Source organism: Oryzias latipes, chromosome 11 (genome assembly GCF_053564925.1).
Source record: "Oryzias latipes strain Hd-rR chromosome 11, Olatipes_Hd-rR_3.1".
NCBI lineage: Eukaryota > Metazoa > Chordata > Actinopteri > Beloniformes > Adrianichthyidae > Oryzias > Oryzias latipes.
In genome coordinates this window covers 7,860,948-7,874,596 of record NC_136247.1, presented here as the reverse complement: position 1 = coordinate 7,874,596, position 13,649 = coordinate 7,860,948, and the positions used below count along the sequence as shown (strand labels likewise).

The 13,649-nt window shown below is 47.8% G+C and overlaps 2 protein-coding genes across 4 annotated transcripts; both read left to right on the top strand.

Annotated features, from left to right (window-relative positions):
- The first annotated feature begins 231 nt into the window (after positions 1–231).
- On the top strand, positions 232–6,386 carry mgat1b (alpha-1,3-mannosyl-glycoprotein 2-beta-N-acetylglucosaminyltransferase b). Its single transcript, XM_011481172.4, has 3 exons — positions 232–920; positions 2,997–4,053; positions 4,765–6,386. Exons 2-3 carry the CDS (start codon positions 3,217–3,219, stop codon positions 5,464–5,466), a joined length of 1,539 nt encoding a protein of 512 aa, XP_011479474.1. The 5' UTR covers positions 232–920; positions 2,997–3,216; the 3' UTR covers positions 5,467–6,386.
- Positions 6,387–10,826: 4,440 nt separating this feature from the next.
- Positions 10,827–12,905, top strand: polr1h (RNA polymerase I subunit H). 3 transcript variants are annotated; one of them, XM_004074173.5, is made up of 5 exons: positions 10,827–10,967; positions 11,091–11,236; positions 11,911–12,014; positions 12,096–12,205; positions 12,279–12,905. In XM_004074173.5, the coding sequence occupies exons 2-5, from the start codon at positions 11,119–11,121 to the stop codon at positions 12,301–12,303; spliced, it is 357 nt and encodes a 118-aa protein (XP_004074221.1). In that variant the 5' UTR covers positions 10,827–10,967; positions 11,091–11,118; the 3' UTR covers positions 12,304–12,905. The 3 variants fall into 3 exon arrangements, with proteins under 3 accessions (XP_004074221.1, XP_004074220.1, XP_011479475.1); XM_004074172.3 differs by having other exon boundaries at positions 10,829–10,967; positions 11,108–11,236; XM_011481173.4 differs by lacking the exon at positions 10,827–10,967 and having other exon boundaries at positions 10,974–11,236.
- The last annotated feature ends 744 nt before the right edge of the window (positions 12,906–13,649 follow it).

The following is a 13,649-nucleotide window of genomic DNA, read 5'->3' as shown; positions in this document are numbered from 1 at the left end:
GGTGACATGTTCTGGATGTTCTTCGCATAATGTTATTCTGGGCATGCCTACATCACACTGAGAAACGTGTGTTTCGTACTGCAGGAAAAAATCATATTTTTCTTGAGTCTTGCCCAAGGACACGGCTAACCCCCCAACCAACCGATTGGTGGTCATCTGTTCACCCCTGTGACCTGACAACAATGGTTCTGACTGTAAGCCCGAGGAGGAGGAGCGTTTCAGAGGAAAATTTAGTTCGGGTCAATTCGGCTCTACTCGGTACACGCGTCATCATCCCGGAAGTATGTGTTAACAGAGATGCCTTCTCCCAGTTGATAGTCGTAGCCTGGCAGAGCCAGCTGCAGGGAGATTGAGAGCTCCCCGAACCCGAACGCTTTCCTCGGCAGAAGCAGGTGATGCAAAGCGAGCGGAGGCCAGTGAACAGTTAGCAGACAGACATGGAGCCTGGACGCGGGGGTGCGGGCAGCCCTGCCAGTGCTACAGACTCGAACCGTGATGGCAGCTGAGGCGGTGACCACCAGCAGGAGTTTTTCGGCCCCTCGCAGCATTTCCACCTGGAGGCAAAGTGAAGAAGACGTCGTCCCCTGGTTCCGGCCGACAGCAAGCCGGGTCTGGAGAACCTCACCTGTTTGTTCACAGCGCGGCGGGAGCGGCAGCGCTGCTCTGGTTTCTGCACGGCTAGCTGTCAGGTTAGCATGAGCGGCTGAGCGGAACTGCTGACCCGGCGTTTGGGTGGTCAGGAGGCTGCGATCAGCCCTTGAACCGCGGAGCCTCGCGCCTGTGGTGGAGGGAACATGGTGAAGGTGTGAGCGGGTGTCCTGTGTGGCCTCGTGGCGTGACGGACGGACGGAGAGGTTGGGATCTCGGGGACAGCACCTTGAACGACGAGTCCTGCCCGCAGGCGTGCAGATTCCGTAAAGGTAAACATTCCAAAAGCGGAAAATCTGAAAGTTTACATGTGCAGGTTCTTGAAAGTTGTTACACGTTTACACGTTAATTCTGTTAATTTTCTATCTCTATATCTCTAATCTTTGTCAACTTCCTTCAGACTTGTGGATTCTCATCCAGAAACATTTTCAACCCTTCAAAAAGTCCGATTGACATGACTAAGCTAGTAGATCCTCCTTCCTTTCACCATCCTCGGTGGATTGCTTTTTTCTTCTTTTTGCAGTCTTAGACACTTAGGACTGATTAGAGCACTAAAAAGGCCAATTTAGCAAAAACGAGTAAATGTGTGGGCTGCACAAAGTAGGAAACTTGGCCGAGGTCATTTATGGAGCAGAATGAATGAAAAACCTCAGGAAATCCACTCAGCAGCTCCTAAATAAGGAGCTCATAAAATCGCAGGAGCATCTTAAGTCGTGCTTTAACAGAGTATTCTGATCGCACAAAGCACATGATGTATTTCCAGACAGGAAACATTTGTTGGAACAAGCTGGAGGTTTGACTTTGACCTATGGAGGTGCTTACATTTAATTAGAAATTGTGCAACCCCATCAAAATGAAATTGAGAGTCGTGGTTCGAATCCCGGCTGGGTTCTCTCTGTGTGAAGTTTGCATGTTCTTCTCGTGCGTGTATGGGGACTGGCGTCCTCTCACATGGTCCACAAACATGCTTCATAGGTTAAGTGGTGACTTTAAATCGGCTCTTAGTGAGGGAATTAGGGCCCCTTTGATGGGCCGGCGATCTGTCCAGGATGTCCCGCCTTTGCCGTTGAGCACAGCATCTTTGTGACCCTGCTGTAGACAAAGCAGCAATAGAAATGGATGAATTTGACTGTTTGATGGACGTGATTGATGGACAGTGAAAATAGGTTTCACATGTCCAAATAGGAATACTTGGGACAATCGAATGTAGCTTATTTTCTACTCAGAAGTGGTGTGTTTGTGGTGATTTTGGAGTTGTAAAGGAACACAAACCAGTTGTGATTCATGTTTGGTCCTAGAGCGGGCGTCTCCTCGGGCTGCTCAGTGGCAGGCTCCTGTCTGCCTGATAGCCGATTACAGCGGCTCTATATTTATCAGCTCTAATAGGTTTAGGTGTTTAAACTGCAGAGAAGGTGCGTCTTCTCGCCTGCCGACCACTCCACCCCAGAGGCCCCGGCGGTTGGACTGCAGACTCGTTCCTGTTACAACTTCAGCATTCGATTTACAGTCAGGTTTACTGATTTATTTCTGACTTATTTTTCCAAATTAAGTTTAAAACTGAATTTATTTTACTTTTATCCATAATATAAACTTGATCAAAGGTGGAACATTTATTGTTGAAATGATCAAAACCGACACTAACAAAACTAACAAAAAAAATATGTTTTGTGCATAAAAATGCAGCAATTACTTTTAAGGGTATTTTCTTATGGATTTGATTTATAAAAATGATTTTTATTGGTAGATATTGATTTAAAATCCAATTTCTTTTAAATCCCAGCCCTACTTTTAAGTCTTTAAGGCTTCTACCTTGCATAGAAATATAAAATGTTATATTTTGCAGGTTTCTCTTCAGTCGTGGATTCAGTCTTTCAGTGTGTCGGCGTGTTTCCCACCCAAGCAGCTCAACGTCCTTGTAATCCTTTAATTAATGGAAATGAGCCCCTGAATATAATCTGGCATGTTTATGATCATATTTGTAATACAATCTCATTAGCTTGGTAGCTTTTGAAAAAACTAAGCCTACATGCCCTTCTTAGAGATTTTAAGCCCCATTAGTATTCACGTAAACCTGTTCTGTATACTGTTTGTCGGAAAATTGCTAGAATTTCTTTGGGAAATAACGACCTTTTCATCCAGTAAAGGGTCAAAAAACAAAACTTGTATTGAATGTTTGGTAAATTTGGGAGTTTGAAGTTTTTAACAAGATGTAAAACACTTTTATTTGTAGATTTATGCTGTAAATGTAGTTAAAGGAAGCGTGTAAGCATTAACTAAGTGAACCGTTTGTTTTAGAGAAAGGCCAGGAGCTCCCTGCTGACTTTGTTCCCTCCTGCACTGTTTTCCAGGATGATTTGCTGATGGAGAATGTCCAGCCGGTCCCAAGCCTCCCCCTCTGCAGGCTGTGAGGCCTTTGGTCTAAGCGGGTTTTGGTGGAATGATGCGTCCTGAGGTTTCAGACTGCTTGGCCTTTTCCTGACCAGCAGGCGGGATGATATGAAGTTCCTGCCCAGTTGAGGCGGGTTCCTCTGTGCGGGACAGTCACTCGGCCTTCGTCACCGTGGGGTCATGGTTCGCAAAAAAGGCTCGCTCATACTGTGCAGCGCTTTCCTGTTCGTCGCCTGGAATGCTTTGCTTCTGCTCTATCTTTGGGGTCGTCCTCCTATCGGCCGTCTCGGAGAGCTGGGAGGGGCCGAACCAGGAGGGAAGGAAGCGTGGGCCGCGGGTGGAGGCAAACCGGGCGGGGTCAACCTTGCTGGGGAGTTGATCCGGGTGGCGGAAGAGGTTGAGGAGCAGTTTGAAACCCAGAAGAAGCTTTTGCAGCAGATAGAGAGGCAGAGGGCTGGTTGGGCTCAGCAGAGGGCTGTGGAGAGAAGGGAATCTGAGGATGCGAGCAGAGTCAAGGATGTGGCCATCCAGCAGCCACCAAGAACGTCAGGACCAATCAAAACCAACATGGCTGTCGGTGAGCAGAAACGTTCACAGCGAACTGGACCAACAGCAGGTCTTGGTGTTGACTCACAGAACCCCCAAGGGAGCATCAGAGACCACAAGGCAACCCCTTCCAGCCCGGAGCCCGTCATTCCCATCCTGGTCATCGCTTGTGACAGAGTTACTGTCAAACGCAGCCTCGACAGGCTCATCCAGTACCGGCCCTCACCAGAACTGCATCCTATTATTGTGAGCCAGGACTGCGGCCACGCTGAGACGGCACGCGTGATCGGCTCGTACGGCGCTCAGGTGACGCACATCCGTCAGCCGGACCTAGCCGACATCCGAGTTCGGCCAGAGCACCGCAAGTTTCAAGGCTACTACAAAATCGCCCGGCACTACCGGTGGGCGCTCAACCAAGTGTTCCACACCTTCTCCCAGCCCACCGTGGTCATCGTGGAAGACGACCTAGAGGTGAGTGCTCATCTTCATCAGGGGGGTTTATAAGAGCCCAACAGAACCGGCTCTGAGGTCCTGTTGGGCTCACGCTCGAGTCAAAGATTCATGGAGTTTGCTCCACAGCCTGAAGGGGAGGAACGTAGTGAGGCTGCTGTTGAGGAGGCGCTGGTCAGAAGCCTCTTTCAGGAGCACAGCAGCTCACAAACGGGACATTATTTCAAAAAGGGTAAATGAACAACACAGATGAGACTGAAGGGATGTAGGATGAAGGTGTCATGATAAGAACTAGTGGCCCGGTTCCACGTCTCTAACAGGTTTCAGTGCTCTGTCACAGCGCTATGGCTCTTCATAAACAAGACTTTTGAAGTAAAGCCGCTGTGACAGACGTCTGTGAAAATATTAGATTTTTTTAAAGACCCACGCTGATTAAAAATGAATTTTTGGTGTTTTTAACGTGTTCTTGTGGCATTTTTTGATGGAGGACATATTTTAAGAAAATAAAGCTTAACTGAGTATTTCTTTATTCACATCCTTGTGAATTAGGATCACTCAAAAAGGGATGTAGATCGTATTAGTAATGTAGAAAACATGATGTGAGCTCTTTGCTCATTATAACCTAAGGTTTTTTTTAAAGAACCTGATTATACTTTTATCCTCCCTAAAGTGACACCGGATGCTGAACTCCTTGTTTCTGTCATGTGACACCGCTTTTCTCTTTTCCTTTAGGTGGCACCAGACTTCTTTGAGTATTTTCGGGCCCTGTATCCCATCCTAAACGCCGACCCAACTCTGTGGTGCGTTTCCGCCTGGAACGACAACGGCAGAGACGCCTTGGTGGACCCCTCCAGGCCAGAGCTCCTGTACAGGACAGACTTCTTTCCAGGTTTGGGCTGGATGCTGCTGAAGGAGATGTGGGACGAGCTGGAGCCCAAATGGCCCTCGGCCTTCTGGGATGACTGGATGCGGCAGCCGGAGCAGCGCAGGAACCGCTCCTGCATCCGGCCCGAGATCTCCCGGACCATCACCTTTGGCCGCAAAGGTGTTAGTTTAGGTCAATTCTTCGACCAGTACCTTCGTTACATTAAGCTAAACACAGAGTTTGTGCCTTTCATCAAGCAGGACTTGTCTTATCTGCTAAAGGAGAAGTACGACGAGACTTTCATTACAGAGGTTTATAGTGCCACTCTGGTAAAGATGGAGCAGCTGCAGCAGACGGGGACTCTGTCGGGACCAGGCCCCTACAGGGTGCAGTACTCCAGCAGGGAGAGCTTCAAAGTGTTTGCCCGGACTCTTGGGGTCATGGACGACCTCAAATCTGGAGTTCCTCGCACGGGTTACAGGGGCGTGGTCAGCTTCCTGCACCGGGGTCGGAGGGTGTTCCTAGCGCCCCCCGAAGGCTGGACACAGTACAACACTAGCTGGAGCTGAGACTGGTTTGGAGTCCAGACTGTGGAGGAGGAAAACCCTCGCCAGGCCAAAGAAACTCGATAGAAAAGAAGAAAAGGTCCGAGCTTCTGAGGTACAATCGTGCCTTGATTTCCTGGTCCTTTTTGGAGCTTATGTTTATAATAAAAATGGGAAGATGCAGACACTTGTAGCAACCGGAAGGACTCGGACAGGACAGGTCCTCCTCTCAAACGTGAAGTTTCTTTACAGAACCAGCTGTGCAGCAGCGTCCTGTCGGTCTGTGACGATGTCCGTTCAGCTCCTATCTTACAAGGGGGACGGTGGATCAGTTCTAACACAGAACAACCTTTTTAAAAGCCGTTTGTTCTGGTTTTGTAAAACAGACCTCAGAAAAACAAAACCAAAGTTTATGTTTTGAGTAAAGAAATTTGTTCCAGGATTATGAACTAAAGGTTGGAAGGAAAAAATATATATATTTTTTCTCCTTTGTTTCTCAAGTGCCACATTTGTCAGGTTGATCGGTGCTTCTCATGGACTCTTCCTCACTTTCCATCTCAACTATAAGATTGGATTGAGACCTAAACTGTTTTCTAACTTTGCTATTGAGGTGATTTCTCAAAGAAAAAGCTTTGATCCCATTTTATTTGGCAGAGGGATGCAGGAGCAACATGAAATATGATTGAGATTGAATTTAGCTCATTTTGTTCCCATCATGCACCGTTCATTGCAGCTTTTCCGGTTTCCTTCTTTTGACTCCAAGCGGTTTTCTTTCAACGTGTCCCTCAGAGGTCAGCCAACACCTCCTGTTGGGAACCAGTTTCCTGCTGATTCTTTGATTAAGAATATATCAAGCATTTTTTCACTCATTCCAACATGCTGAGGTATGTTTTACAAACACAGAAGGTTCAGCTGTGAAATAAATGTCTTTTTTTATCATGTGATCATTTGCTGCGATGACTCATTCTTTTGTGACGCCGATAAGAACGAGAGTGGCGCCAAAAACATCAGGAAGTCATCATTTGAAAGCAGGTGAAAGTGGAATGATGGGTAAAAACAGGTGAAAGGAAGTCGGGGTCCAAAGCTGACCTCCAAGAAAGAGCAGCGAACGCCTGCTGTGACGGGGAGGTTCAGGTCTGTTCTCATTCTGCTTTTGACCTCAAACCTCTGAATTTTACTAAGCTGGACTGGGTCCAGGTCCCAGCAGAGAAGCTTGAAGGTTATAGGCTGAAGAATTGATCACAGCAGAATCAAACTGATACCATGAAAAACCACTGCCTGGTCTGTTTGTAACTTTACTACAGCATTATTAAAGCTAAGTATTTTGATAATGGACAGAATTATGGTTGTCAATTGTATGTGAATGTTGGATTTAAAGCAAGTGAAAGTCGCTCAGTTACGTTTCAATTTATTTTTATTTTTTTTATTCAAACTTGTCCTGTCCAACAGCTGGGCAGGCAGATGAGAGCTGACGGCCTCTTTATTAATTTCAACCATGTTTGAAAGTCTTTGGTGTTGCACCGGACGGAGAAGGGAAGAAGAGAGAGGGATGTTAGAGGGGGGGGTTAGGAGGGTGATAATAGGAGGGGAGGGGGGATAAGACAATGAAGCAGCATAAAGCAACAAGTTTACTGGTTGTTTATCATTATGGTAAGGTTCAAATGTAGTACAAAAAGGGCGGGGCCTGTCCACACACACTCAAATGTTATCAACACACCTGCTAGCCGCAAAAAAGCCCACATGTCAACATGCACACAAAACAGATAGTGTTCACACACGCATACTTATGCCTTAAAACCAACTAGTGTGAAATATTTCCGGGCGACCAAATCCGCCACCCAGGCCAGGGCCAGCCGGACCGCCGCGAGGCCCCCAGAGAGCAGGGAGGCACGGAGGGAAAGAGAGCGCCGCCCCAGCCCAACCAGGAGAGCAGCCCCCCCACCGCGCCAGGAGAGCCCAGCGCAGGGCCCCACCGGAGAAGGGCGCCCACAGCCCCAGACGAGCACCCCATCACCACCCAGGAGTTCCAGGCACCCCCCCGCCCCAACCCCAGGGACGAGCCTGGACCCCCCAAGGGAGATCCGTTCCGCACTCCAGGCAGCCACCCACCCGGCCCACGGTTGGACGAGAGAGGACCAAGGCAGGGGCCCCCGCCCAGGAGGGGGACACCCAGGGGAAAAAGGGGGGCCCACACTGGGTGTTGTGAACATGGCCCGACCAGGCTCGGCCACAGTTGGAAATTTGGCGGGGCACAGCGCCTAGGGGCAAGGACCCGAACCCACCCCAGGGACAAGAACACCACCGGCTCAAGTGAAATGTGAACCCCCCCCCCCCATGGAAAGAGCACTACCGGGCCCAGGAAACCGGCACCCAAGGGACACGGCCGCCGTTGCCGAGGGCCCGTACCCCCCACCAGGGAAGGGGCAGGGGACAGATGGTCATATGTCCCACCTTCCTTGCAGAATGTGTGTGCGTGTGTTGGAGAGGATGTGTGTGTGTGTTTATGTTGGGATGTATATATTGAGGGGAGAGGGGTGTGTGTACTAAGGGGGGTGCAGTTAAAATTGGCGGGTCGGGCACTAAGGGGACATCTCCTGATTACTCACAGTGATGTCCCCTCACCCTCCCCACCAAGGGGCCCTAAATGTCTAAGGTGCCGTTAAAATTGGCGGGTGGGGTGCCAGGAGGACATCTGCTGCTTGCTGGCAGTGATGTCCAAGCACCCCCCCTACCAAGGGCCCTACATGTCTAAGGTGCAAATAAAACCGAAAGAGGGGGGGCCCACTCTCATACGGTAACCATAGGAGGGGGGCCACTGCCAAGTAGCCCCCCCAGGCGTATCGCAGGCTAAACCCCCCACCCCCTCACCCTAATATGAGGTTATATGAGGAAGGGGGTAAGTTGGGGACAGCTGGTAGACTGTCCCCCGGTGGTCGAACAACAGTCCCCCAACCCCCCCCCCCAGCATAGGGGCCAGGTCCACCCAGCCCAGGGGCCCCATCCCCGGGGGCGCCGACACCCCAGCACCACCCACCCCACACAGAGAGAGAGGAGCCAGAAAGCGCCGCCCCCCACGGAGCAAGTCCAGGCCCCCACCCCAAACGCCGGCCCTAGAAGAGCTCTGGTCAGGCCTCGACGGGACTAAGGCAGCCAACCGGCCGGGACAACCGCCAATTGCCTCAGCGGAGACCCCGACCCGTCAACCCCCCATGTCCCGTACCAAAAGTGGGCCCCCCCTCCCCCCCAGAAAGGCCCCCCCCAGGACAGGGCCGAAAAGCCCCCCACCCCAGACCCCGCAGCCGAAGCGGATGACACCCAGAGCGACTGGGGGTCCCAAGAGGGTTGTCCCGTCCCGTCCCAGAGCCAGGGAAGGGCTGATCCCAGCCCCAGGTGTAGATGGGCCCATCCAGCGCCGCTGCCCCCCCCCCCCCCCCCCCCCCGAGCAGGGCCCCCCGCCAACCCCCCCCAGCACAGGCAAAGGGACCACCCCCTCAAGCCAAGCCAGACCACCACCCCACAACCCCACCACACAGCCCCACACCCAAGCCCAGAGGACCATGCAGCGCCCCAGCCCGCCCCACCCAGGCACCGGACCCGACCCCCCGACCAACGGAGCCCCCACCACCCCCCACCAGGCACCGGAGGCCCAGGCCCCCACCCCGAACCGCGGCAGAAGGGCAAGGAGCAGCGACGACCAGGCCCCCCCACCCCCTAAATCACGGAGTTAGCTATGGGAGACCAGAGAGACTGAATTCTTTCAAAGTTACTTGAACTTTGGGCTGACATTTTTTCCAAGCTGATATGATCAAGCAGCAGATTTCTGTGTTGACTTATATTTATATTTTTCCAATTTAATAAAATAGTTTTTATAGCAATACAAAGAGTTATGAAAATGATAGATAGTAATCCTCTTTCTACATCGATGGCACTCATGTCACCAAGCACACAAAGTGATGGTGAAGCCGTGATTGAAACCTTAAGCCAGACTGATAGATCGGCACATACCTGCTGCCAGAGAGCCTGGACAGGCGTGCAGAACCATAGTGCATGCATGTAACTGTCGGGTAGATTACTTTCACAGTGCTCACAAATGTCTGAGTTACTGAAACCCATCTTGACCATCCTCTGTCCAGTGTAGTAAATTCTGTGAAGAGTTTTGAAATGGATTAGCTGCAGATTTGGACTTTTGGTCAGTTTAAAGGTGTTTAGACAAAGTTCTGACCAGAAGCTTTAATCTGTGCTGATGCTCAAATCCGCATCCCATTTTGTTGTCGGAAGTGAAATATTATTATCTAAATTACATAAAAGTTTGTATATTTTGGAGAGAGTTTTTTTCATTGAGAAATTAATCAGAGTGGTAACTACGTCTGGTAGCTTGAAATCGTTGTCTCTGTATTTAAACTTTTTAGTAATAATTGATTTAAGTTGCTGATATTCCAAGAAGTTATTTATTCCATGTTTGTCTTGAAGTTCCTGGGGAGTTATGAATCTACTATCAATAATTATGTGCTCTAGTTGTTTTATGCCCCCTGCTTGCCAATTTATGTCGATTTAAATAGGCAAGCAGGTTGTTTTTATTTTATCAGGTTGTAATTTATTTTTAAAAACCTTGTTTAAATCTAATTTTGTCTTGAGGCTGTGGGCAAAGATATAAATACGGATTAATTGCCTTGTGTGTGAAACTGGAGGCTCAATTTTTTACAGATCGGAATTTAATTACAATTATTTGAGAGGAAACTGCAAAAAACTACATGTAGATATGCAATTGTGGCCAGAAGTACAAACAGGATTTACCAGGAAAAGCATTAATTCCTAGGAAAAATAAAGGAGGCTATTCAATTAAATTGTTGCCAGCTTGAATACTTAAATGCAAAAGCTCCCAGGTGAACTGATAATTCCTAAATTTGCTAAACATCTGAAATTATTAGAAAAACTCAATAATGAACAATGCCACAAATGCAATATTACAAGATAATACTGCTGTGAGAAATAACAAAAAAACAACTAAATATGTTGAGCAACCAAAGGAATTTGATGCAAGCTAAGTGCTTAATTTGCTAAATACATTTTAAAATTATTTTTTTTAAAATAATGGATTTAAAAAGACAGAAAAACCATCAAACATTTGCGAGAAAGGAAACAAAATGACATTTATTAATTCGATTTTTGGCTAACTGAAACATTAGAGGTGAAAATATCTGGATTAAAACACACTTATAAAGTTACAGTAGTCTAAAACCTTCATATAACTTACAACAGTAGTAAGTGATGAATTTATAAGAGTCAACTACGAATAAATAAGGTCTTTTGAGTTGTAAAACGTTGGAACATCCTTAAAATTTAGGGTCAAATGAAGGAAAACTACAATGGTGTCATTCACATTTCTGTCCACTACGAGGCGCTCGTGTTTACGTGACATTACCATCTTCTAGTTAACATGAAGAAGAAGAGCGCACAACAACACCCAATGCGGGCGAGGAGAAAGTAAATTATTGTCTGTTTTTGTGCAAACAGCCATCGATCAGGTAATTATCCTCAAATCACTCCTCCGAGAGCCCGCGCGCGCCCACCCACGTGCCTGCAAGTTAGCATGATGTGTTAGCTATCTGTCTGTCGGACTGTTGTTGTGTCACGTGCTCTGAACATAGCCGCCGCGCTTCCTCAGAACCAGAGCAAATGTCTTCAAACGGCCGCGACCCCAACTTCTGTCAGGATTGTGGCAGCGTCCTGCCGTTGCCAGGACTGTCCGACACGGTGCGCTGCCCTCGCTGCTGTCTCTGCACGCCCGTGACAGGTAAGCGGTCCACGCCGCCATGAGAGTCTGCCTGCTCTGCTGCTGGTTCATGTCCCTCAAGAACCGAATGGCTTTTAAGCACCAAGAGTACAGTCAAAACTACCGGTTTACTGAAAATGAGGCACTCAGTCTGACATTTCCCTCCATTTTTTATTTGTTTTTGATCAGCAACTACCTTTAAGTTCACATTATGTGTAAGTTCTTCCTTGATTTTTTAGTTTCTCTGATTTGACTGCCCTCCTTTCTTAATGACTAGTATGCTTTAACAAGAATGGGAAATAAAAAGCAACCACCTAAAACTGCTCAAATGAAACATTTCAGACAAATCAATTTAGCATATGATCAACATCAGTCATTGAATTTCTTCCTCAGCCGGTCTGTGGAGCAGTGATGAGACAGTAACCTCTGCTGGGCTCACTCCTCCTCCCTGGGAAGGCCTCATATTGGGGTTGGAGATCCACTGGCAGCTCATACATGTGTCCTTTACCACGTGACACTATCACAGGTCATGGGAAGGATGTTGAGGATTCAGAAGAACTCTGTTGCTGAAAGTTACTCTTAATGCTTTCATGAAATTATTTGAGCCAGTCTGCACTGACAAAAGGGTTCTCCTGATGTCTCTCTAACAGGTCTAATCTGTCCAATCCTCTAACTGTGCTGCTTTTGCTCTGCAGAGTTCTTGGGAAGAGAAATTCAGTCTGGGGTTATCTTCAACCCCGCTGAGCAGACCTTGCTGGCTCTGGAGGATGAGGAGAACTCAGAGCTGAAGGGCCCTGTGGTAAAAGCAGCCGTCCGCTCAGCAGTGGAGCGTTCGTTGTCGCGGTAACGCCTCACGGTTTGCTTCTTGCCTTGCTTGCAGATTGACCGACGCTGCACTCGCTGCAATAAGGAAGGCATGATCTACCACACTAGGCAGATGAGATCTGCAGATGAAGGACAGACGGTCTTCTTCACCTGCATCCACTGCAGGTAGGTGGCGTCAGCGTGACCCTCCTGTCCTGCTGTACGGTTCTGGAGCTGACCGGTCTTTGTCTTGTTTCAGGTTCCAGGAAAAGGAGGACTCCTGAGAAAAGCTTTTGCTTACTATCTGATCACAATCACCTCAACTCTGGTTCTGTTTTGATCCAGGGAGCTGCTTTTTTGTAGTGATGAGCTGTTTCTGTTTGTTAAACTGAACTTGTGCATGTTCTGGTGCACGTGTTGGTCCTCTCCACCTTTGTCACACATGACACTGGTCAGTTCATCGGGACTCTACAAGAAAAAAAACAGGAATCGATGTCTCAGATTTAAACTGCAGCCACGGAGGCTCAGGACAATCAGGTATACATTTTACACAAGTCAACTAAAGTGAAGGAGCAGGACAGCAACTCAGCAAACTAACCAGAAACAATAAAACTGTATCAGCTGTTTATATTTATTTTTCCTGAAGCATACCCTGATTCTCAACTGGACAGCTGTTAGTACTTGCGCGCATTTTCTCAGAAAATGATCTCTTTATAGTTTGATTAATTTCTTTAAAACTCTTGTCAAAGACCAGAAAACTGTCATCCTATGTTTTTATAAAGTATTCTACCAAATTTGAACTGTTGTATCCAGTAAGGCTTCAACTTACATCTCACATGGCTGTTAAATTGTTCTTTAAATGATAAAGAACGCTCTTGGTATCTGACATGTTCTTTTTGTTGATTTATTGAAGCAGAATGGTAAACGGCGTATACTTATTTAGCCCCTTAACTATCTTCTTGGAGCATTTTACAGTCACAGTTCCATTCACCCATGAACACACACACTGATTGTGGCTCAGCTACCAAACCATGTTGCCAACCTATAACCCCCAGAAGCAAGGTGGGGTTCAGTGTCTTAACCTTGGACACATGGGCGGGTAGGGTGGGAATTAAACCTGCAACCTCTTGATCAGGGGTTGACCGCTCTACTTCTGCACCACAACTGCCCTGTTAAGTTGCCAGCAGCATTTAGAAAAAAACAGTTCAACCTCCTTGGTCTAGTTTGGTCCTCCTGGGCCTCAGTAGCTCTCCATCATACCTATACCCCCCCCCCCCCCCCAATCTCTCTCTAAAGCCTTTTTAATAACTGCCCCCCTCATCTATTATCCACAGGAGATGCACAAGCAGGCAAGCTATTTGGCATAAAAGTAAACTCTTACAAAAACTCTTCATCTGCAGTGATGCCATAGAGGTAAATGACCTTTGAGTGACCTTTTGAGTCAACATGAATGCTAAGGTGATAGGCCATAGTAACAATTGTATTTTGTTGACTGATCCGGCTAAAAAAAAAAGTGTGTTGATGTCCAAAAACCAAGTTTATTTAACCCCCGCCAATATCATTGAGATTTTTTTTATTTAATTCTGGTCCAGCCCAGGCTTTCAAGCAGTTTTACACAGTTTAAGTCCTG

What these genes read in the sequence shown, in the direction of transcription:
- mgat1b (XM_011481172.4), top strand. Translation starts at nt 3,217, where the DNA reads ATGGTTCGCAAAAAAGGCTCGCTCATACTGTGCAGCGCTTTCCTGTTC. An exon ending in TCGTGGAAGACGACCTAGAG is followed by an intron (nt 4,054 to 4,764) that starts GTGAGTGCTCAT and finishes CTTTTCCTTTAG; the next exon opens with GTGGCACCAGACTTCTTTGA.
- polr1h (XM_004074173.5), top strand. Translation starts at nt 11,119, where the DNA reads ATGTCTTCAAACGGCCGCGACCCCAACTTCTGTCAGGATTGTGGCAGC. An exon ending in CAGAGCTGAAGGGCCCTGTG is followed by an intron (nt 12,015 to 12,095) that starts GTAAAAGCAGCC and finishes CCTTGCTTGCAG; the next exon opens with ATTGACCGACGCTGCACTCG. An exon ending in TTCACCTGCATCCACTGCAG is followed by an intron (nt 12,206 to 12,278) that starts GTAGGTGGCGTC and finishes GTCTTGTTTCAG; the next exon opens with GTTCCAGGAAAAGGAGGACT.